At 35.7% G+C, this 25,091-nt stretch overlaps 1 protein-coding gene across 1 annotated transcript in view; it reads right to left on the bottom strand.

Moving 5' to 3' along the window:
- Positions 1-313: 313 nt before the first annotated feature.
- The window catches only part of ATPSCKMT (ATP synthase c subunit lysine N-methyltransferase), a 31,922-nt gene continuing 7,144 nt past the window's right edge, over positions 314-25,091 (bottom strand). Inside the window, exons 2-5 of the mRNA XM_036752622.1 lie at positions 22,984-23,279; positions 9,419-9,556; positions 6,930-6,980; positions 314-973 (exon numbers count right to left, since the gene is read on the bottom strand). Coding sequence (XP_036608517.1) covers positions 773-973; positions 6,930-6,980; positions 9,419-9,556; positions 22,984-23,279 — 686 coding nt within the window. The 3' untranslated portion in view covers positions 314-772. The remainder of the gene's footprint in view (positions 974-6,929; positions 6,981-9,418; positions 9,557-22,983; positions 23,280-25,091) is intronic.

The raw sequence follows: 25,091 nt of genomic DNA, 5'->3' as shown, positions 1-25,091 counted from the left end.
TTGGGGAAAGTCATTATGAATTCAGAAATGCTTTTAAGTGAATATTTTTTATTCATCTTAAAAGCATCCAAACACATTTGAAAACTAACAATACATATATTTGTGTGATATTATTTATCCAGCATACAAGTTAAATTTGCTTATTGATGGTTTCACAATAACTGCGTTCCCCTCTCCCAAGGGTCCAGGGCTCACATATTGGAAAGAGCTAAATTGGAGAAGTCTGTAACCTCTGCAAATGAGCTTTTCCTAGCATTTAGGGGTGAAAAATTATTTAGATCTTTATTACCCTAGGAAAGAATTACACCAAATGTGTTCTTAAATGCTTTATGAAATCCTTTGGGTTACTAAATTTGACAAAAGCAGGAGAGATAAAATTGAAATGTTAATTAAATTATAGGAAATAACATTTATATTAACAAAAAAAAATCTTTAAAAAGGCTCATTTGTTCTTGTTCTATCTATGAAAATCATCACCACCAATTCAGATTCATCGAGAGTTCAACTGCATGACATTATAGTAAACCCACTTAGGTACTCTTTCATTACATATTTATAATCCACTTGTGTTCCTTAATTTCCTTTCCCTTTGCCCCCTCAAAAGAAAACAATTTCTTAATCCATCCCATAGGGCATTTTCCTAATTTAAAAAAATGTGAAATTTATTAAGGTACAGTTTTGTAAGTAAACTACAAAAGCACTAGATGTAAATGTGCTTTAAACTAGAAATAATCAAGAATTATGCTTTCCACAAAGATTTCACTTGGATGACTTAATACAAATGCACGTTTGGCACAGGCTTGGAACAGCTCTTTTCATTTCCTTTAAAATTCTTAGAATCATATGCCCACACAGTATCTATCCCCTCTCCAGTAATATGATCTGGGATCCAGTGTGGAAAAGGAAATCGGCAAGCAATGACCCTGGCATCATCTTCCAGTTCTAGCTGAAGTTTCTTCTCCAACTGTGGCATCTGTAAAGAATAAGACAATCACTGATATAGTGAGCAAGCTAGATTATATCTGTTTAGAAATTCCTTCTGCATTTTATAATTCTAGAAAACTAATGCAACTTTTCTTCTTTAGTCAGAAAATCATATGATTTTGTGAAAGAGATCACTTCAGGTCACATAAACAAAATGTAAAACAATTCATTAAAATACATAAAACAAAATACCTGCAGTTACTAATCTGTCTTAAAATATCAGTATAAAATATGCCAGTTTAATAAGACATATTAATTACACTGGGCTCTAATTTTATGACTACATTTATAATGCAAATAGTTTTAAATTATTTATCTATTTTAATATTTACAAATGTTATTAATTACCAAAAAGTCTTATTCAAGGTACTCATTTATTGGGAAATAATTAAACTATAGTACATTAATGTAATGGAATATTACTATACCATAAGAAATAATGAATATGAAAAATTCGGAAGAGATTTATTGAAGCAGAGTGAAATACCAGGAAAGCAATACACATGATAACTACAACCAAGTAAATGGAAAAAAATGAAAAAACACAAAATGAAAGATGTATAATTAGAATGACCAAACTTTGATTAGAAGAGATGAGAAAAAGCATCTCCCTCCCTTTTTCCTAGAAGTGCAAGCCTGTGGGCATAAAATATTCCATATACCATGGAATTTTAATGATAGGTTGAACTGCTTTTTCACCTGTTTACTTGTTATTCTTCATTACAGAGATGGCTCTCTAAAAAGGGGAAGGAAAGGTATATTTGAAATGAAAGTGATATAAATATAATGAAAATTAATTAATGAAAATTAAGAAGTCCTTAAAATTCCATATAGACTAATAGTATGTCAATTCAGTTATCCTGTCTTTAATAGTGGCATAAGCCTCAGTCTTCATGGGTATACTCATTTAAAAATTCTAGTCAGGTGTCAACTGATCTATTGAAAGAATTACCCCATGTAATTTATCATTATTAATGTAAACAAGGGATCATTACCAGAACTGTACCAGAACTGTAGTCACTAGATAACGAATTTTGTTGGCCATAATAACTCATGAAAACTATTTACCTAGGTATATAGATGGTCTGTGATCTTCATCAGTGCAAGGAGTATCCATAGTGATGAAATTTATAGATTTTTTTTGAAACATTCAAAGAATGCAAAAGGTGGTATTTTTCTCATTTTTCTATGAATCAAAAGTTTTGTGTTTAAAAAAATGTTTATTATAAGACTTAACATAATTATTCCCATGTATTAATAATATGCTGAACAAATATTTATTTTTTGTCCATAAAATATTTATTTCTATAATTTGACTTCTTATAACTATCATTACATCTTAAAAGTATATCCCTATAAGAGTATGTGTATATAAGCAAAATTTACAATTCATCTCTAAAGATTTTCTACAGAACCCAAAGTTACCTACCTATAATCTACTCTACATTAGTTTGGTAAAGACTACATTAGCCATATCTGTAATAGGCCCAAATGCTAAGTATTCATTATGATCAAGAATGCAATAAACAAAGATGTTAAGTTAAATGATAGGAACTGGTTAAAATAAAAAACTATAGTAGCTACAGAGTATGTTTCAAGATTTTTTTTTACTAATAAAATAAATCTATCCACAAAATAACTGCCTACCCCACCCTTGAAAAAAAATTAGGCCTCTGCAATATACAGTCATGTGGCCTGCCAAAGGATTTTTGAGCAGCCTGCAAAAAATGTTGCCACTGCACATTTTCCTGTTTGTCACATGACCCGCGGCAACTAGCCATCATCAGTCTGTCTCTACTCTAACCTATCTGCAGCCTGAAGAAGTTTAGCCTACTTTAATTTTGGCCCCTCCCTACAGCCAAGTTGTGCAGGTCTGAAATAAGTGAAATGCAATGACGGATGCAAAACCTCAAGGATTTCATATGGTAATTTTGTTCATAAAAAAAGGATAATTATAAAGTTATTCATCTTACTATTCTTTTAATTTTTATACTTTCTTTTATTTCAAAATGACTTTGTGACTTGTGCTGAGTCAAGATAAACCTGAAAATGAAAGGAGCTATTTCAATCATAAGAAATTAACTGACTAAATTACACATAAATATGCAATGAATCTAATTCTTGATATCATACACAAAGAGAAGCAGTGATGTGTCATATCTGCTTAATGGAATACAAAAATTATTCACCCAATTACAGATTTGAAAGTGACACAAAGTCATCATGGTGCAATTATACCTTTAAAATTTCAAATCACATAAATTGAATAGCTCAAAGAAATCTCAAGATTGGCTGGCCTCACCAGAAAGTTGTTAATAAGAATAAATACTGAATGTTTAGATATGTTTTTTATATCAAAACAAGCTGATAGCAGTATTTTTTAATCATTTCATGCCAGTGCTTATTTTTACAGAGTATTAAACAGAAAAATTATTATATTGCTTGGCTAAAATTTGGTCAATGTTTTAACTGGCCATTCTTTTAAATAATGAAACTTAATAACCGGAAAAAAGAAGAAAAAGCCATCTACTCACTGTAAGACACTGTGATTCTGGCTGCTAGTTTGTTTTCCATAAACTAAATCTTTTATTAGATTACTTTCCTGTTAATGCAATAATTAAAGCATGTTGTAACACACTCAGACATTGACTCCTAACAGTCTATTATGTTAGATTTATTTCTATTTAAATGTTAAGCCATTTCTCCTACAGAGCACTGCCTAGAAACAAGTTACTGAAGGTGGACTAGTATAATCAGAGAGAATATACATTCTGAAATTTCTAGAAAAATCTCTCTCAAGAAAAGGGTATTTTTCATTAAGCTTTGTATAAAGGAATATCCATAGACAGATCATGTTTCTTGATTTGAAGTTCAAAAAATATGATCTTCATACAAATGATAAAAGAGATTTGGAAGCTCTGAGCTGAGTTGCATACTAACTAGCTGTTTGATTTTGGGTAGGTCATTTAACCCTGCTGGTCCTGTTTGCTCATTTTGATGCTCTCTAAGGTCCTTTACAGCTGTTGATGAAAAATTATTAAATATCAACAAGTGCTAATCATCCATATGTAAACAACCCACAAGAAAATGTTAATATCTGATTTTCCTATGCCACCTAGCACACAGGTACATCAGCCTCCCTGGCAATCAGTCAGAGTATGTACAAAATTTTTAATATTAGAATTATGGAAAATTAAAATCTTAAAAATATTTTACTACTAGTGCTTTCCCCTCCAAGGTTACCTTAAGTCTGCTTTTCATGTGTTTTTTATAAAGCAATATTTGTGTTTTAAATATAACTAAATATGTATGTGTAAGTACTAGTTAGTACTTAAGCCTAGCGGACATTTTAGACTGGATGTCCTGAAGGCATCTCAAATGTAACATAGCCAAAATATAACTCATTATCTTCCCTCCCAAATCCACCTCTCTTCCAAAATATTCTGTTACAATCAAGGACACCAATATCTTTATTGTCACTCAGGTTCACAACCACACATATTATCCTCAATTTCTCTCTTAGCCCTCCTATCCAATCACTTGCCAAATCTCTCAAATATTCCTCCTTCTCTCCACTCACAGAGCCAACATCCTAGTTCAGGCCCTCATCACCTCTCCCCTGCACTATCTTCAGTAACCTTCTAACTGGACTCCCTGACTCAAGTGTCTCCCACTCCAATTAATTCTCTACACAGCTCCCAAAATATTCTCCTAAAGCACTGGTCTGACCAAGCCATCCTCTTACTCATAAGCTCGAGTGACTCCCCATTACCTTTAGGATAAAATATAAAGCTTTCTACTTGGTACTTAAAGTTCTTCCAAGCTGGTTCCCTTCCTATCTTTCCATATTCTCTTTACCCTCCACTTACTTTATCATCCAGCCCTACTGACCTAATTACTGTTTTTCATATACAACAACTACTTCCTGTCTCCTTAGTACCTTTGCAGGGGTTGTCCCCCATGCCTAGAAGGCTCTCCATCCTAACCTTGAAGAATCACTGGCTTTCTTTAAGAATCAGCCTGAGCCACAACCTTCTATAGAATCTCTTCAGTGCTAGTGCTTTTTCCTCGAAGGCACCTTCCATCCATTATTTTGTATGTATCATCTACGTACAAGTTGTCTCCCCCCGCCAGAATGGAAAGTCCTTAAGGACAGGGACTATTTTTTCTTTTTCTTTTTATTACTAGTACTTAGTACAGTGACTACCACATAGTAAAAGCTTAATAAATGCTTGTTGATTGAGGACAGAGACTGTTTCACCTTTGTCTTTGTATGCCTATGCCTACCACAGTGACTGGCACATCTGTTTAGCTGTTTTTCGGTCTTATCTGACTCTTTGTGACTCTAGAGTTTTCTTGGCAAAAATAATGGAGTGGTTTGCCATTTCCTTTTCCAGTTCATTTTACAGATGAGGAAACTGAGGTAAACAGGGTTAAGTGACTTGCCCAGGGTCACACAGCTAGTAAGTGTCTGAGGCTAGATTGGAACTCAAGAAGATGAGTCTTCCCGACTCCAGGGCTAGCACTCTAGCTGTGCCACCTATCTGCCCCAACTGACACATAGTAGATGCTTAATAAGTTCTTGATTAATTAAAGAAAATAAGGTCCAGAAAAAGCTAAGTGACTTGCTCAAAGTTAGACAGCTAAATAGTGGCAGCCTAAAATCCTGGTCCTTCAACTTTTTGCACTATACCACACAGCCTCCAGTTGAGCAAAATATAATTATGAATATGAATTTGGTACTTCTCAGAAATATCATTTAAAATATTCTCCAAAATCAAAGAGAAACAATGTTTTATATTATTTCATGTTTGGGGATTATTTGTATTGCTTTAATTCATTAATATAGATCATCAAAAGTTACCTGAATATCTGTTCTTAAATGTCATTTGGCCCTTCAATTATTTATGCCTTTGTACTTTTTTATAAATGCTGAAATGACACAAAATTTTCAGCTACAGATGTGTGTACAAATGAAGGAAGCCAATGATGACTGTTAGAATACCGAGAAAATCAAAGGTGCTCTAGTTTCCTCTGAGTGACTAGCTCCTCAAAACCCACCACTTATAGGTCTCATCAAAAATCCAGTAACTCTGCACTTTTCAACTTGAAGTGAGGACAGACTGTAGCAAAGACCTCTACTGCCCTCTCCTGGAAAATAGCTGATGATTGTAATAAATCTACCATTACAAATTATCATTCCACCATTCTAGACAGCATGTAGCAATTCTTAGTTAATAGAGAGTTTAAAAAATAAATTTAAAAAATCAACTATAATAATTTAAATACATCTTTGGATGTATTAAAAGGACTGTGCACAAAACTAAAATTGTTTATCTCACTAAAATAATTGGTCCTTTTCAGAATGACCAAAAGTCACAACTAACAGTAAACACACTACAATGATATTCCTACACGCACAATGCTGCAGCTTTCATTTTTGACAGTACATAATCAAAGTACAATAATCTGTTCTTTGGCAAATCAGTCTACAGAAGCAAAGTTAAACTAGTCAATGCTTATCTGCCCCAAAAAATATCTCACTGAAAAATCTGAAGAATGATCAATTCCAAGTGAAATTTTCATTAACTTTTCCAAGTAATTTAAGTGGTACAAAAGTGTTCATACCATGGCATTAAACTCTGGTATTTCATAAAGCAATACTCAAACTAGAAACTCTGAGGCTTAAAAACTGAAATTTTTATTCTGTAATAAGTTTTAAAAATAACATCATCTTTTATTTTTAAATTTTTGAGGCCTTGAGGCAAAATTTAATGTTTTATCAAACCAGTGAATTATTGAACATCAATGGATACTAAAAATCTGTCGTGGATCATTTCATAGATCAATAACTTTAGCAGGTACAAGAATTAAGTAGGACAGGCCATCTTTTCAAAGCTGTCACACAGGAAAAAAACGAAACAAAACAAAATAACTACACTTACCATCTGAGGTACTCCAAAAATAACTACATTTGTATACTGTGAAAAACTAACCTAAGAAAAAGAGAAGAAAAAAGTTTTATAGATTAATCTGAGAAATTTTAATATATTAAATGTTTATAGAAATAGGAGTTAGTAACAGGTTACACATTATGGTTACTTTATGGTTACAAAATGTTTTCATATATATTATCTCATTCGATCTTCACAACAACCCTGTAAGGCACATAGTATAAGTATTAGCATTCATATACAAGGAATGTAATACAAGGAAATCAAGATTCAAAGAGGGTGCCAAAAGTCACATAGCTAGTAAGGAGCAGAGAACTAAATCTCCTGGTTCCTAAGGCAGTGCTCTGCCTACATTGCCAGAGTACCTGCTTAGTAGTGCCATTTTTGGTAGCCAAGAGGAAAGAATAGGTTTATGCCAGTTTATAAGCCAATTTTCTTTCAAATTAAACAAGAGAATATTATACTCTCTCCTCAACCCTCTTCAACCATTATTCAACAGAATAAAAATGGCCACTATTCTCCTGTATATTTTCCTGAATGCAAAGTCCTGTCCAAGGATGGCCACTATGGGCAACTATGCACCCAAACATTTTCTTTAGTACATCTTAGTGAGTTCTAACATTGCCAAATAATGTTGAGAAGGGCCAGAAACAGGAAGCCTGGTGTGGTGAGACAAGTCATGAATTTTATATGAAAAGATGTGAATCCTGACTTTGACTTTAGGTCAAAGGAATTGAATCCTGACTTTGACACTTACTACCGTAATGACCTTAGGCAAGTCACTTAATCTATCTAAGCCTCAATTTCCTCATCTTTAAAATGAAATGAGGGGAGGGAGAGGAATCCTGATTTTTCAGACATTTAATTTGCTTTTCTTGGCTATGTTTGTTACAGTGGAAGTATATGGGGGGAGGGGAGAGTCTATGGAAAATAACTCATTTTTAAAAGAAAATAACATAAACTTTTACAAATGCAGGATTTGGGCCAGAGAGCCTCCAATGTCCCTTCTAGTTCTAAATCTATGATTCTCTAAGACAGCAGCTAGAAAAGCTATTAATTGAAGAAAAGAATATAGAAAAATAGCAGAAAGACTTTCCTCTCCATTCACTATTAGAAATGATGATGGTGATGATGGTGGTGGGGATGATGACAACAATAAAGTTCTCCCCTATTTCAAGCTGAAATATTGACTCATCTCCACAAGACTTTCTCTATGATGCCCTCTTCACCTTGGATGTTCTCTCTACCCCTGGACTACTTCTCACACTAGAAATACTCTCTGCCCCTGAGGCCTCACTTTCTGATTGGTTCCTCTCAGAAACTCCACAGGTCTTTTTCTACTATGCCCAAAGTACCTTCTTTCCTCCCTCCACCCTCTTCCAGGAACCCTTTTTCGGCTTCTTTTTATGTACTAGCCCATTTTAGGCAGGTACTGTCTATGCTTCTATTTGTATTCTCAATGCTTAACACCACGCCAGAAACTTACTAAACAATCAATAAATGCTTATTAACTGACTAAATAAAATAGAAAATAAGGAGGAATGAAAATTGTAGCAATTCATTTTACTATTTCACCAAAGTGATCTATACAAATAAGCTAATGGAAAATTCAGGGTCTATATTTTTTCAAACTACTGAACTCTTCTTGAAATTCTAATATCTTTTTCTTACAATATTAGATTTTTATATAACATTGAAATGATCTTCAAAAAGAAAAAGAAAAATGGTTTAATGGAGAAGTAGTTCAGGAAAATCTTTACTAATTCTATTAAAAGATTGGTGCAGTTATACAGTACAATTAAAATACAGGCAAAATTGTATTGTTTCACTGAAAGTCATTACTAATGAAACCAGTGAATCTTCAGAAGTTACGACTGGAAAATTTTATTTAAGAAAAATGTTTTCTGTAGCACTTATCTATTCAAGAAAACTCATTTGTGTAATATTTGCCTCGGGTAAGTAAGCTGCTTTTTGCAATAGTAACTCAATGATCGTTTTTTAAAATAAAATATAGACAGAGTTTTTTAAAATAAAAAGTCAAATATTTACCAGAAATGTCTGACAAAGTTAAAATCTTAGTTATAATCTTTAAGAATCCTACATGAGATCAGACTCTACTGCCCTTGTGTAGTAAAAATTAATAAGTAATTAATTTATGATTTAGTAAATCAATACTTAGGATTCACATAGTTTCTCACCAGGTAAATTTTTAGTTCGTACTTTAAGCAGACTTAATTTAACAACTAATATCTAAATATTAGCTAAATTCCATTTGCTAAAAGATTCAGAAGACAAAATGAACTATGACTATAATACTATTTTATTTTTGTTTTAAAAAGTAATTTGTTACTTTTCATAGATTTTCCCCTTGCCTTCACACCAAATATACTACAATATTTTACAAATTTAAATTGTTAAATTATTATATCAATTAAAATATTAATTAGGTTCTCCATGAGCTCTGTCTTCTATATACCTACCTTCCATAAATCAGAAACATAAAATTTTGCAGCATTATGGACACCTTCTCTCCAAGCACGATACCTGGAATACCAAACTAGCCAAGGATTTAACTCATAACCAACAGCTCTGAATCCTTCTTTTGCAGCAGCAATGACCTACAGAAAACAAGCCAGCATTTACTCAAACTTAGGAAGAAAATCAACAAATTATTTTAAGCCTAAGGACCAAAGTATTCCTAATCAAACTCACCGGAATGATGATCATAAATCAATCAACAACTATTAACTGAATGTCCACTAAGTATAAGGCACTGCTAAAATGATCTGTTTTGAAAGGTATGATGCTAATCATAAATTAAACCATAAACAGATTCCTTAGGATCCTATATCTTCCATGAATGATATCCATCTCATCTCAATTACCAATAAGGCTGAAATACATGTTTTCCACATTTACAAACTAGATTCTTGATTATCCAAAGCCATAGTGGAATCCATCCACTGATATGGCTAATAGGAAACTACATACAGTCTGTCAAAATTCTGCAACACAGGGAAATAATTTCTAGAATTTACCATCTTTGACAACATGAATATCTTTTGATAACTTCCTTGGCTCTTGAAAATAATACTCAAACTATAAAATCAAGTTAAAAGAAATGCAGAAGAAAGTTAAGGCAACTGTTCACTTCTAGCAAGACGGAAGAGTGAGAGATTACAATGAATCCTGCTCCCCAGTACTTTTCACAAGAACAGTTACAGAAAAACTCAAAATAAAAATGGGAAAGTAATGAATTGAAAATAAAGAGGTAATCAAAAAGCCTCAATAGCTTCTCCCAAAAGGAAAAGGATAAAAGAATTAAGCAAACAAGGGAAAAAACCCTCCAATGCAATGAATAAATATTATGCATTAAAAGAATCGAAATATAGATTCCAAAAGGGAAAAACAAGAAACAAAAGCCATGATCACTAAACAATCAGCAACAGCACTGGAAACAAATGTGGACTTTTACAGGCTAAAGAAAGTCATAAACACTCAAGGAAATAAAAGAGGATGTGGTGATAGTTAAAAAAAAAAAAGATGGATTTCATGTCAGTAAAGAAAAATATGCCATTAGTTGCAAAGGAACATGACAAAATAATATAAATTAACAAAGTGGAGAGATCTGTGGCAAATTTAAATGAGAACATGGACGCAGTGGTAAACAAAAAATGTTTTGCAAGAAAGCAAAATAGTGGCAGGACAAGAAGTGAAAAAAAAATCAATGGTCAACTCACCTAGAAGAACATTTTAAAAGCAAAGATAACAGAACTAGAGGAAAGAGCACAGAGGTAATTTGAGCCATTGGGCCACTCAAAAAAATTTGAAGAAAAATTCCCTGTGCAAAGACAATTTTCACCACATGCCATTAGGGTCTAGAGACTCTCTGGTCTAAGCTCTTCATATGAGGAAATTTGAAGACCCAGGGAGGGTGACTTTCCCATAACATGCAGTTCCTAAGCAAAAGGGACTGGATTTGAACCGATTCCAGAGTCACAGCTAACTCTCCTCCACTCAACCAAGCACATCGTCATCATACTCCAGAAATATGCCGTACAAAGGGATAATTCTATAAGCAAAAAAGTAAAACTTCATTTATAAACGTAGCAATAGAGGGGCCCTGTCCCTGTGTGTCATGTATGACTCTAAAGGGGGAAGAATAGGCATCTCTAGCCTCTTCTTCCATGCTTCTCCAAGGGACATTTTCATTCCTGCCAAGAGGGGAAACAGGAGGTTAGGGCCTCAGAGAGGGAGGTACTGGGCTAGAATTATACCTATCTGCTCCCTTAAATACTGTTAGTGATCACTCTAGGGGATATGATTGAGTTTAAGCTAACTTCTGATCACTGTCATTTTTGGTGAGGATTCCAAGCTCTATATCCAAGGCATAACTCCTTTCCCACCTAATACCACTTTCATAATGAGCACACACAGAGAACAGCAAAGAAACCCATTTATCAAAATCATAGCAAAACAGAAATCAGAGAAGGTATGCATATGAGGATATATGTATGTATGTATGTATATATGTATGCATATACACATATACATACATGTATGTGCGTGTGTGTATATATATCCCTGAGATATAGATAGGTATAGCTCCCTGATGTGTGTCTTTGTGTGTGTGTGTGTGGGTGGGTGGGTGTGTGTGTGGGTGTGTGTGTACATTTCAGACAATACAAAGTGAAGGAGCACTCCCATTGGTAGTGAGATCACTGAGTTCAACCCAGAGAGAGGGTCCTAGGTTTCACCCAAGAGTTAATTCCCCTAAGTTTCCAGAGTAACAAGATGGGAATAGGAACATGAAGGACACTGTCCACTCCTCTCATATCTTCCCCAGTCTTTTCCTTCAACCTCTTCCATCTGCCCTCTCAAAGGTAAAAACCTGAATCTTAAAAGGATTTGCCACTTGAAGACTTGCACTCCAGGAGTCCAAAAAAGGGCAGACTCTAAGGAGTCCCAAAGAGAGACTCAAAGAGGATGGAGTTTTTCTGCTTCACAACCACTCCATCCCTGTCCCTCACACAAGGCAAGGCATTCATCTCTCCCAATAAGGAGATACATAAAGGCACACCAAGTTAAACATCCAAGAACAGGAAGAACTGAAATATGATACACAGAAAATAAGACAAAATAAAGTTTTATCCTAAGAGGAAGTGGCTATTACCCAGCTACATTATATTAGAAACAACAGAATCCTCAACAATTTCTACAGGATGAAGACCTTGCTATGGCCTTTCATAAGCAAATACATAAGGAAATAAAACCTCTAAAAGGTAAAGGAAACAAGGCCTGACCAGTATACTCAAATCAATTGTTAGCTTCAATGCAACTTAATACAATTTAAAATATATTAATACTAGAGCCTAGGATCACAGGATCATAGATTTAGAATTGGAAGGGACTTCAGAGGCCATCTAGCCCAACACCCTTATTTTACAGCTATGTTATGAAAAGCACTGGGCTTGAACAATGAAAATACAAAGACAAAAATGAATCTAAATCAAGTTTATATAGACTTCATCAAAGATAAAGTCTGCATAAGCTTTAAAACTTTGTAAACGGGGGATCAACATAAATGTTACACAGGGCTAGCAAAAGAAAAGGTAGTTTTCAGCTTCTACATTAAGAGATCAAAGGGCTTGGAATACGATATTCCGGAGGTCAATGGAGCTAGGATTAAAACCTAGAATCACCTACTCAGCAAAACTGAGTATCATGCTTCAAGGCAAAATATGGACTTTCAATAAAATAGAGGACTTTCAAGCTTTCTCAGTGAAAAGACCAGAGCTGAATAGAAAATCTGACTTTTAAACACAAGAATCAAGAGAAGCATGAAAAGGTAATCAAGAAAAAGAAATCGCAAGGGACTTACTAAAGTTGAACTGTTTTGTTTACATTCCTACATGGAAAGATGATGTGTATGACTCATGAGACCTCAGTATTAGGGTAGCTGAAGGGAATATGCATATATATATATATATATATATATATATATATATATATATATATGTATATGTGTGCATGTATATATATTTATATGCATGTGATGGGGTGCTTGTGCTTGGACCCTAATTCTAACATCACATTTCCCCTTAGCCTCTGCCTGGGTGCCTATGGCAGAATTCCAATTTCAGAACACATCTAGTTCTCAAACATTCTTTCCCAGGCAGCCTCTCTAACTAAAGGGCAGTGTGCCCCAAAATTATCTCTGCTTCTTCCTCAGTAAGCAGCCATGCCCAATTATAGATTGATTCACGTGTTGATAACTGACCATATACTGAGTCTAACGTGTATCCTAGACATAGTTCGAATAGTTCAAACTCCCTTACATTAATCTTGACTAACAAGGTACTCGATGGAACCTAGCTAGTATCTTCAGCTAGCCCTGAACTCCTGGTGACTTAGTGATGTTACACAGGCAAAACCACACCTCCTGCTAGCCCCCCTTTGGGCTATTTCCCAGTGAACTCTGGGTAAGATACCTGCACAGTAGATACAAAAAGTGCATGTTCCTTTAAGAACTGACCAACCCCCTAATCACACCCTGACCACTCCCTAATCCCACCCCAACACACCTGATTGACAGATTTCACCCCCAAATCTTGTACTTAAACTTTCCCTGTAGCCCTGTATGGTTGCAGGTTCCCTAAGAACTCCTGCCCACTTTATTAAAGCGTAATAAATCTTTGCCTCCTTGACTTAAAGAATGGTTGGGTCCAAGAATTCATTCCAGGCGGCCTTGCCTTGGGAATTTTGGTTTGGGATCTCTACATCTCTGGGTTCATTTCTCCCTCTACATGTGTGTGTATGTATGTATGTATGTATGTATGTGTATATATAGAGAGAGAGAAAGAGTGGGCACAGGGTGAGGTGAAGATGAAGGGATGATATCTAAAAGAAATAAAATCAAATTAAGGGATGAGAGAGGAATACATTGAGAGATGGAGAAAGGGAGAGATAGAATGGGGTAAATTGTCTCGCATAAAAGTGGCAAGAAAAAGCAGTTCTGTAGGAAGGGAAGAGAACGCAGGTGATGGGGAATGAGTGAATCTTGCTCTCATCAGATTTGACCTGAGGAGGGAATACCACACATACTCAATTGGGTATCTTACTCCACAGGAAAGAAGGAGGAAGAAGATAAAAAAGGGGGGATGATAGAAGGGAGGGCAGATGGGGGAGGAGGTAATCAAAAACAAACACTTTCGAAAAGGGACAGGGTCAAGGGAGAAAATTCAATAAAGGGGGATAGGTTAGGAAGGAGCAAAATATAGTTAGTTTTTCACAACATGAGTATTGTGGAAGGGTCATACATAATGATATGTATGTGGCCTATGTTGAATTGCTTGCCTTCTTAGGCAGGGTGGGTGGGGAGGGAAGAGGGGAGAGAATTTGGAACTCAAAGTTTTAAAAACAGATGTTCAAAACCAAAAAAAAAGTTTTTGCATGCAACTAGAAAATAAGATACACAAGCAATGGGGCGTAGAAATTTATCTTGCCCTACAAGAAAGAAAGGGAAAAGGGGATGGGAGGGGAGTGGGGTGACAGAAGGGAGGGCTGACTGGGGAACAGGGCAACCAGAATATATGCCATCTTGGAGTGGGGGGGAGGGTAGAAATGGGGAGAAAATTTGTAATTCAAACTCTTGTGAAAATCAATGCTGAAAACTAAATATATTAAATAATAAAAAAAAAAGAAAAGGTAGTTTTCATCCATCAACAACTGTCTCAAAGTCTTGAAAGATAGATTTGAGAAGAGAGTATTGGAAGAGCAAAAGGTTTGGTAGAATAGAAAACTCCTCCACTGGAACTGCCATAAGGACACCTATGCAACGTGGCTTTGATTTCATTAACAAATACTTAAAGAATAGCAACTTTATCTTGATTAGCAACTAGAAGTCACAAACTGACTCTTGAAGAGGAAGGGAAATAGATAAACAGATAATACATTTTAATAATCCAAGAATCTGAGATTCCATCAGTTGAGTACTCCCCTCATCCACTGCAGATTCCAAACCCCCTCCAAAATAGGAGATAACCAAGAGTTGGAGTGGCATAATAATTTTAATAGCTAATACAGCACCTACTACGTGCCAGGCTCTGTGCTAAGTGCTTTACAATTATTCTCATCTGATCTCAACCCTGTGAGGTAGTTGCTATTATTATTCTCATTTTACAGATGAGAAAAAACTGGGGCAAATAGAGGTTAAGTAATTTGCCTGAGTTACAGAGCTAGTCTAAGTGTCTGAAGCCACATTTGAATTCAGACCTCCAAGTACCACACCCTATCCACTGTGCCATATGGCTACCTCATTAAAATGCAACAGACATAAACATTAACTTTCTTGAACTTAGTTAAGGCCATTTCTCTGACAAAAGATAAGTTGTCCATCACTGTTTTTTTCAGGATATCTTAGTCAAGATTATGCTAGGCTAGCCTAGAAAACACTGGGATCACTCCCACACTTACGATGAGGCACTCTAGGGTAAAGTGCAGCTACAGGACCTACTAGGATTTAGTAAGAAACAAGTTCAGAAGCAAGTGACAGTGGTGTGGTTAGGACTCTAAAAGCAAGTTTCAGCTTCCAGTATAGTCTAAAACTTACAGGGATTTGAGCTCCAGTCTTCTGACTCCAGGAGTAGTCCTCTATCCTCTGAAATTCTAGAAGACTGATAATGAAACATGCTACCCATTTCTTAGTGGGGCATAAAGGTAGCCCAGTGGATAGTTCCAGGCCTGGAGTCTGGAAGGTTCATCTTCCTAAATTCAAGTCTGGCCTCAGACACTTACTAGCTGTGTGACAAGTCATTTAACCCTGTTTGCCTCAGTTTCCTTATCTGTAAAATGAATTGAAGAAAGAAATGGCAAACCACTCCAATATGTTTGAGAAGAAAACCCCAAATAAGGTCATGAAGAGTCAGACATGACTGAAAATGACTGAACAACAATAACAGAATATATTGTAGAAAAGTGCCTTTAGATTTCACATGATAAAAACTTCCTAAAAATTAGAGTTTCTTCAAATGGAATGGGCTGCCTCAAGAAGTAGTGAGTTCTCCTCCACCAGAAAGAAGTCTTCAAACAGAGGCTAGATGAAATTTGTCAGGAATGTCAAGTAGACTAGATTAGGGTTTCTTAGACCAGGTCCATGGATCCCCTAAGTAGTCTGTAGATAGATTTCAGGGGACCCATGAAATTGGTTAGGAAAATAGTTATATCTTTATTTCAATATAACTGTTTTCATTTAATCCTATATATTTTACGGAATGAAAAACATTGTTTTGAGAAGGGTTCTTGGACTTCACCAGACTACCAAAAGTACAAGAAAAGGTTAAGAATTCCTGAACCAGGTGAATTCTAAGGCCATTCCATAATTCTAAGATAGTTTTAAAGTTATAAAACTAATTACAGACAAGGTAGCAAAAAGATAACAGCAGCAAAAAGGACCAGCTTCAACATTCCTTCTAGAATTACACAGACTATACAGATAGTCTTTACACAAAATAGGAAATTAGGAAGTAGGCTAGAATAATAAACAAAAAAGAATATTGCCATGAAAGATAATTATGGAGGTAGGGCTGTCAACATGGAACAGGAGTACCTTGATGATCCTCACAACGATATTGAGAGATAACTGCTATTATCATCCTCATTTTGCATTTAAGAAAAAAATTAGGGTAGATTAAGGTTAAATGACTTGCCCAGGGTCACACAGCTAGTATAAGTGTCTGGGGCCACATTTGAACTCAGATCTCCAGGCCCCACATGCTATATTGCAAAAAGATAACAGTTTGCTCTAGATAGCAAAGGACATGATTTCACAAATTGGAGAGGAAAAAATCTTTGTCTTGCCAGTTCCTTGATGACAATGAATGATACAGTTTCCATGCAGAAATAACAATACTTCTTAATTAAGAGATCAAAGATAACGAGATCAAAATAAGGCACCAAATGAAATTATAATTAAGATACATTTTTAAATATTATGAAGTGCAAGAAACAGGAAAAGGGTTTTAGCATAAATGACTTCTGGTCTAATTATTGACTACGATTTAATCCTGAAATTTTTAACTTCACTTTTGGACTTATTTACCTATTTTGACAAAAAGAATAATTTTCTAGGATTAATAAATAATAATTTTGGAACCCTTTATAAAATTAAAGTGGTACATAAGTATCACATAGTTTTCAAATATCAACAGATAATTAGTTTTTTTCATATTTAAATAAATTTGTTCATCATTGTTAGGGCATGAGATGTTCAACATATAAGAATTGTCCAGGAGAAATGTTTTTGAAGCTTTAAACCTGTACAAGTCTAAAACTTTTAAACTTTAATCATTTAAATGAGTACCTATTTGTTATGGAATTACATAAAAACATGTGGGAATATTCCAAATAGGTGACTTGCTCATTTAATTTTCTCCCCATTATAACACAGTTAATGATCCCATTCTTTAAAAGTATGCTGAATATAATTTTATCTTTTCTTAATTATTCATGTTCATCATTAAAAAATCTCAGTAATCACAATGACTAGTACATCCTGATGCTCACAGTAATTGAAATATGAAAAAAAAATAAATTTGCCCACTTCCTAAAAGCTTCTAGATTGTCCTTTATGTTTTCTGTCTACTTTTTATAGTTCTGTCTTCCCCTTCCATTGTGAGCTATTACTACCTACAATCGATGTATCCTATTGCTTCAAATTTACACATGATGGTCTAGGTTATAGCCTGCAAATGATACCAGTTTTAAACAAACTAAGCCAGTGATATCAAACCCAAATAGAAACAGCAGCCACTAAACCAGAATAATGATCTATGTAACTCACATATTGACTTAGAAAAACACATATTAACATTATCTATGTTTTATTGTACTTTTTGTTAAATATTTCCCAATTCCATTTTAATCTGGTTCAGCAGCACTGCAGAGTGTTACATGGACCATGTGTTTGATACCTCTGTATTAGGCAAAAATCATAATTTAGTGATGGTCATTTGCCATACAGAGGCACATTTGATGACTTTTCTGTTGTCATCTGTATTCCAGAGGAAGATCATTGAAAAGTCAAGAAAAGCAAATGGCCCATTGTTATTTGCTTTCTCCTACTTCACCCCCAAAACCCCGTGGAAATTATTCCATAGACATACGGATATATGCATTATGACTGTAAACTGTCGAAACTGGCTAATTTAAAAACTTTGCTTTGATTACATATGCCTAAATACCCTTCTAAATATTAAATACTAATTTTGTATTGAATTTTTTTTGTGATGACCTACAAAGCATTTTCTCCTATAACAAATATTATGAATTTAGAGAAATAAAATATTTACTCAAGTCACAGGTTTGTAGAGCTTGGTAAAAGATAATGCACAATAGCTGAATAGATGCTTTAATTTTAAACATTTTGATTCAGTGAATCTTCTCCAGATTTTGTAACAAAAATGTAAATGAGGGCAGAGCTAAGCTGGAAGACTAGCCGGAAAGAGTACAGCTGAACTGTAAACCACAGATCCTCCTAACAGATCTAGAAAATGTACCAGACCAAACAGTAATCAGAAAATCCAAGAAAAAATAATTTCAGTGAGTCCTTTTTCCAGCCCTGGTCAGTAAAGAGAGACAAAAAGAAAGGTCTGCAGATACTGGGGTCAGGGATCTAGCCAGAAATGCCAGCACAGAACATTCTAGTGTAGGAAGAGGCTGTGCATTAGGGAAACAGGAGGTCTCAGATCTAGCACAGAAAAGCCTAAGCTTGTGCAGGGTATAGGAATAGCTAACAAATGGTAAGAATTGCTTACTACTCAAATCTAGGTCAGAGATACTGGGCAGACCTAGGAGGTGTCCTCTACCTCACGGTAGCACGCCCGGCTGAGGTGGTATCACAGGCCCTTGCTTATGTATTTAGCAAGGAGCAACAACCAGGGGCAGGGAGCCTGGATTTCTGTCACTCTGAACCAGTACAGCTTTCCAGCTGGCTCCCAGAAGCTAAGTCCAACAGCAGTCTAACTGGGGCAAACTCACGGGTATGTTACTCAAACACAAATCCAGATCAGGAATTTGTAAAGTTCAGCTCAGGATGACATCAATCAGACTTTGCCTTGGACCAGACCACTTTGGAAGCACTGAATGATAGTAGGTCTCCAGCCTGAGCTTGCCCAGAGATCCTGAAATAACACAGCATTCAATATTTGCAAGAAAAGCAGCAAAAAGGACCAGCTTCAACATTCCTTCTAGAATTACACAGACTATACAGATAGTCTTTACACAAAATAGGAAATTAGGAAGTAGGCTAGAATAATAAAGAAAAAAGAATATTGCCATGAAAGATAATTATGGAGGTAGGGCGCTTAAGACACAAATTTAAAGGAAGATAATTACCCCAAGACATATATCGGTTGGTGTCCTTCATTCTTGAAGAGGACCCAAATGACATGACTATGCTCTAGAGTCAATTTACAGCTTATCCAACTATGACTGATTAGACCAATAAGAGCTCAGAATGCTCTACCACAGGTCAGGTACAAATAGTCTATGTGAACATTGGAGATAGATTCTCTAAATTTGCGCATCTCACATTTCTTTTTGAGCTACTTCAATTCTGCTTTGCTCACAGAGCACAGCACCTTCTCTGATGAGGCCACACCATGCTGGGTGGTCCTGTGTCAGTGCCTCCCATTTCCCACAATCAATTCCGAAGTACTTAAGAGAAACTTTGAATGTCCTTGTATTGCTTCTTCTGACCACCATGTGAATGCTTGCCCTGTGTGAGTTCTCCATAAACTAGTCTTTTAGGCAGCCGTATGTTTGGCATTCGAACAACATGGCTAGCCTGTAGGAGTTGCGTTCTCTGTGGTAGAGTCTGAATGTGTGGCGGTTTCATTTGAAAAAGCACCACAGTGTCTGGTATCTTATCTTGCCAGGTAATCTTCAGAATCTTCCTAAGACAATTTAAATGGAAGTGATTCAGTTTCCTGGCATGGCGTTGGTATACTGTCCAGGTTTCACAGGCATACAACAATGAAGTCAGAACAATGGCTCCGTAGACCTTCAGTAGGCAGGCAAGCTAATACCTCTTCTCTCCCACAATTTCCTTCAGAGCCTCCCAAACACTGAGCTAGCTCTGACAATGTGTGTGTCAACATCATTGTCAATGTGTACATCCCTATAAAGTACACTACCAGGGTAAATGAACTTATCCACAGCATTCAAAACTTCTCCATTTGCTGTAACTGATGGTTCCACATATGGATGGTATGGTGGCTGATGGAGCACCTGTGGTTTCTTGGTGTTAATTGTTAGGACAAAATTATCATAAGCAACAGAGAAGTGATCCATACTTTGTTGTATCTCAACTTCAGAGGCTGCACTAAGTTTACAATCATCTGCAAACAGAAAATCATGCACCAATACTCCCTCCACTTTAGTCTTGGCTTGTAGCCTTTTCAAGTTGAAAAATTTACCATCAGTGCCATAGCTGACGTTGATGCCATGTTCTACCTCTTTGAAGGTGTTTGACAACATGACTGAAAACATCGTGCTAAAAAGCACGGGAGCACACACACAGTGGTGAGTGAGAAAGCATAACAGCATTGTCCAGTATCCAGAACCAGGGCAAGCATGCCATCATGAAATTGACATACAATACTGATGAGTTTCTCTGGGCAACCACATTTTGATATAATTTTCCATAAGCTCTCATGACTAACAGTATCAAAAGCCTTGGTCAGATCTACAAACATTGTATACAGACCTTTGTTCTGCTCCTGGTATTTCTCCTGGAGTTGCCAGGCAGCAAATACCATATCGACCGTTCCTTGGCTCTTTCTGAAGCCACAGTGGCTCTCAGGTAGATGATCATCTTCCAGGTGAAGAATCAGCTTATTAAGGAGTTCTCTGGCAAGAATCTTGTCAGCAATAACTAAGAAAGGCATCCCTCTGTGATTGTCACAGGACAATCTATTTCTTTTACCTTTATAGAGATGGACAATGGAGGCAAAATCTCAAGGAAAAACACTATTTGGGTATAAATTCAACTAGAATTCTTGGAAGAGATGAAGCAAAAGTTGGAGGGAGGGGAGGGAGCTCATAAATGTTTTTTATAAAGAAATAAATGCACTCGTTTAAAAATGGAAATGAAATGTGAGCCTTAGAAGACCTGGAAAAGAATTAACAGCTTGGCACAAGAGACAATTTGTACCTAAGCCACAAATTCCCCCAAAACTAGAATGAACCAAATAGAAAATAATTTCTCCATGAGACAACAAGAAATATTAAAACAAAGTCAAAAGATTGAAAAATAGAAGAAAAGTTAAGGTATCTTTTTGAAAAAAAACTCACCTGGAAAACAGATCAAGGGAAGATCATTTAAGAGTCCTTGGACTACCTGAAAGTCATGACCAAAAAAAAAAAAAAAAAAGAGCCTAGACATCATATTTCAAAAAAGAAATTCCCAACTCCCTTAAAGCAAGGGAGCAAACTAAAAGTATTAAAAATCTACCAGTCACCTCCTGAAAGAAATCCTAAAATGAAAACACCCAAGGACATTATAACCAAAATCTAGAGCTTCCAGGTGAAAAAAAAATTGCAAGAAGCCAGAAAGAAAGAATTCAAGTACTGAAGAGTCATAGCCAGCATCACACACAAATTAGCAGCCACTACTATAAAGAAGCAGGGAACCTGGATATGTGAGAAAGCAAAGGATGCCAGCTAACAACCAAGAATAACTTACTCAGCAAAACTGTAAAAGCCTATTGGGGAAAAAAAAATGGAAATGGACCTTTAGTCAAAGAGACTTCCAAGGCCCAATGAAAAGCCCGAGCTGCAGAAAAACTCTGAAGTACAAACATAAGCATCAAAAGAAACATATAAAGACAAATATAAGTGAACAACCATAATGGCCTTAAAAAAAAAAGATAAATTGCTTTTATATTCTAACATGAGGAGATAATGTATGTGTCCATTCTGAACCCTATCAACATCAGGGGTCATATGGGGGAATTTAATTAAAGAGAAGGCCTTGGAGTGGTTCTCCTATGTTTTGGGGACCTTAAAATAAGAATGAAAAGAGAAGGGAAGAGGAATACCCTATAGAGAAAAGAGGACAGGAAAATTTATTTCACACAATTGGGGTGTACAAGTGGAAATCTATACAAAGAAGAAGGAAGGTATTGGGGACAGGGGGAGGGGTAGTGGGCAGTACTTGAATCTCACTCTCATATGAACACAGTTAGGTAGAGATATACATTTCACCAAACAGGGAAACAGGATGGAAAGAGGAGAAGGAAGAGGCAGATTAAGGGAAGAATTAGTCTTAAGTAAAACAAACTTGTACAAAAACGTTTATAGCAATGCCGGCTTGAAGAGGGAAGGGGAAGGGAGGGGGAGAAAATTTAAAACTTATGAAAGTAAATGTTGAAAAATGAAAATAAATAAATTAAATATTAAAAAATATTTATAGCAGATCTTTTTGCAGTAGTATAGAACTGGAAATTGAGGGATTGAATCAGTTTACAAGAAGGGAAGCCACTGGGTAATGGCTGAATAAGTTATGATATATAAATGTGATGAAATACATTTTGCTAAACAAGCTGATGAAAGGAATGGTTTCAGAGAAATCTGAGAAGCCTTGTGTGAACCAATGCAGAATGAAGTGAGCAGAAGCAAGAGAACAATTTTTATAGTAACAAAAATATTGTAAAGAAAAACAACTTTAAAAGACTTAGAAACTCTGATTAGCACAATGACCAACCACTATTCCAAAGGGCTCGTAAAACATGCTACCTATCTCCTAATAAAGAGATGTTTTAGACATGGCCAATGCAGCTATTTGTTTTGTTTGATCATACATGTTTATGATGGGGTTTTGTTTTTCTTTCTAATTTGGAGGAGGGACATTAGATGCAAGGGAAAGAAGATGGATTGCTGTTGATTTTAAAAAATAAAACTTAAAGACAAAGAAAGAAAAAAATGCACTAGAGATGCTGACAATAACAGAATCTACAAATCACAGTAATGTCAAAATATAACTTACAATACGTCCATCACCGCTACCAATGTCTACCAGAGATCCACTTCTACATCGTAACATCTTCAGAACATTTTCAATCTGATTTGAAGTTGCAGGTACAAAAGGCAAACAAATCTTCCGGAGGGCTGGAGTTAAAAAAGGAGTAGCAACTGCATACACAGCTACTAGTGTCCCACCAACTATCCCAGGGACTAATAACCCCCAACTTCTTTTTTTCAAATTACTAGCAGCAACATTTGTAGGCAAATCATGTTCTGTCCGTCTTTCTTCCTGAGGTACTTCTGAGATTATAGGTATTCCTAGAAAGAAACACCCCCCCAAAAAAAAAAAATTATTGCCAAGTCTATAATGAAAACAGTATTTGGTCTATTCAATATTTATCACTACCACCCTGGTCCACCTGAAACTCAGACTCCCTCCCCTGGAGTTGTGGACTCTAATCAGTGAATTTTAATCATATGTTGGCCCAAACTTGACTACCATGCCATCTTGGACAGCTCCAAACCATGCTGCCTCAATGTACCCTTGGTTCTCACTCCTCCCTCCACTTTCCTACTCTAGCTTCCTTATATAGGTTGCTTCTCCTTATTACAATGTCAGCTTCTTGAAGTCAAAGACTATTTTGCTGTCTTGCAGTTTTATCCCACGTGCTTAACAAAGTGCCTTGTATACAGTAAACACTTAAAAATTCTTTCTCCTTCATTTCTTCATTTGATCATTTTAAAAGCACAATTCAGCTGTATAGTCTTATTTCAGATGTAAGTAGGATTTCAAACAAAGGTCATATATTTCACTAAGAAAATATTAAACTCTCTTAGAAAAAATTCTTCAATACTAATTAAATACAAAAATCTGTTTCTTCTAGCATAAGGTTGTTTTGTTGTCACCAAAGGTATCTTCAGCTGACAATTTATTCACACCTTGGTGGTAATTTATGAGTTCAATATCCACAAACATAAATACAGGTTTACAACATTAATGTCATACATTTATAGCTCAAAACAAAATCCTCAAATTTGAATAATCATCAAAGTGTTCTTATAAATTTAGTATTATCTCAGCTTCATGTAAAGCGTGTGGGATGGATTCATCAAAATAGAGCTCATTCGATCATGGCTGCACAAAGAGAACAAAAGAATAATACAAGACATACAAATCAAGGTCTTAAAAGAACACACTACAACCCACAAAAAGTCTAAATCAGTATGTAAAATTTTATAGGTAATCCAGGAAGAAACAAATAATGTAAGGTAAATGTTCTCAACTCTGAGCTGCATGCTTATAGCACATCAAGCACAATTATTTTAATTCATTATTTCCAAAGAAATGAAATAGTTTGAGTCCTACAAATATAGCAACATCTTTTCAAAATAATTTACATGGATGTCTTGCATTCCATTCAGTTTCAATTCATCATATGTTTGTTAAGAGTCTAATACATAAAAGGTATTTTGCTAGGGATACGAAGGCAAAAATAAAGCCATCCAAGACCTCAAGATGTTTATATTCTAATTCACAGCTCAGTAAATCAAATGTAGGGAAAGATGAGAGCATGGGAGAATTCAGACAAAATGCTCTAGAAAAACAGAGGAGAGAGAATGCAAGGTGCAAAGACATCTGGGAATCAGGGACAACTTCATGGAGGAAACAGCACCAAAGGTGGACCTTGAAGGAAGCTAAGGATTCTGACAGGTAACAGGAAGAATATACACTCCAGGCATGAGACACAGCTTGTATAGGTATACAGAAGATGCTAAGTACAGAAAACAGCTGATAGTCCAGTGTGGCTGAATGCAAAGTTCATGAAGGAGAACAGTATGAGCTAAAACTAAAAAAGTTGGTTACAGTCAAATTGTAAGTTTTAGGGGCAGCTAGGTGGTGCAGTGAGTAGAGCACCAGCCCTGGAGTCAGGAGGACCTGAGTTCAAATCCGACCTCAGATACTTGACACACTTACTAGCTGTGTGACCTTGGGCAAGTCACTGAACCCCAATTGCCCTGCCTTCCCCTCTCTAAAAAAAAAAAAAAGGAAAAAAAGAACAAGTTGTAGGTTTTAAATGACAAGTTAAAGAGTTTATATTTAATCCTAGAAGCAAGGGGGAACCACTGAAG

Source organism: Trichosurus vulpecula, chromosome 1 (genome assembly GCF_011100635.1).
Source record: "Trichosurus vulpecula isolate mTriVul1 chromosome 1, mTriVul1.pri, whole genome shotgun sequence".
Lineage (NCBI taxonomy): Eukaryota > Metazoa > Chordata > Mammalia > Diprotodontia > Phalangeridae > Trichosurus > Trichosurus vulpecula.
Note: the sequence above shows the minus strand (reverse complement) of the source record. Positions and strands in the feature narration are given on the sequence as shown.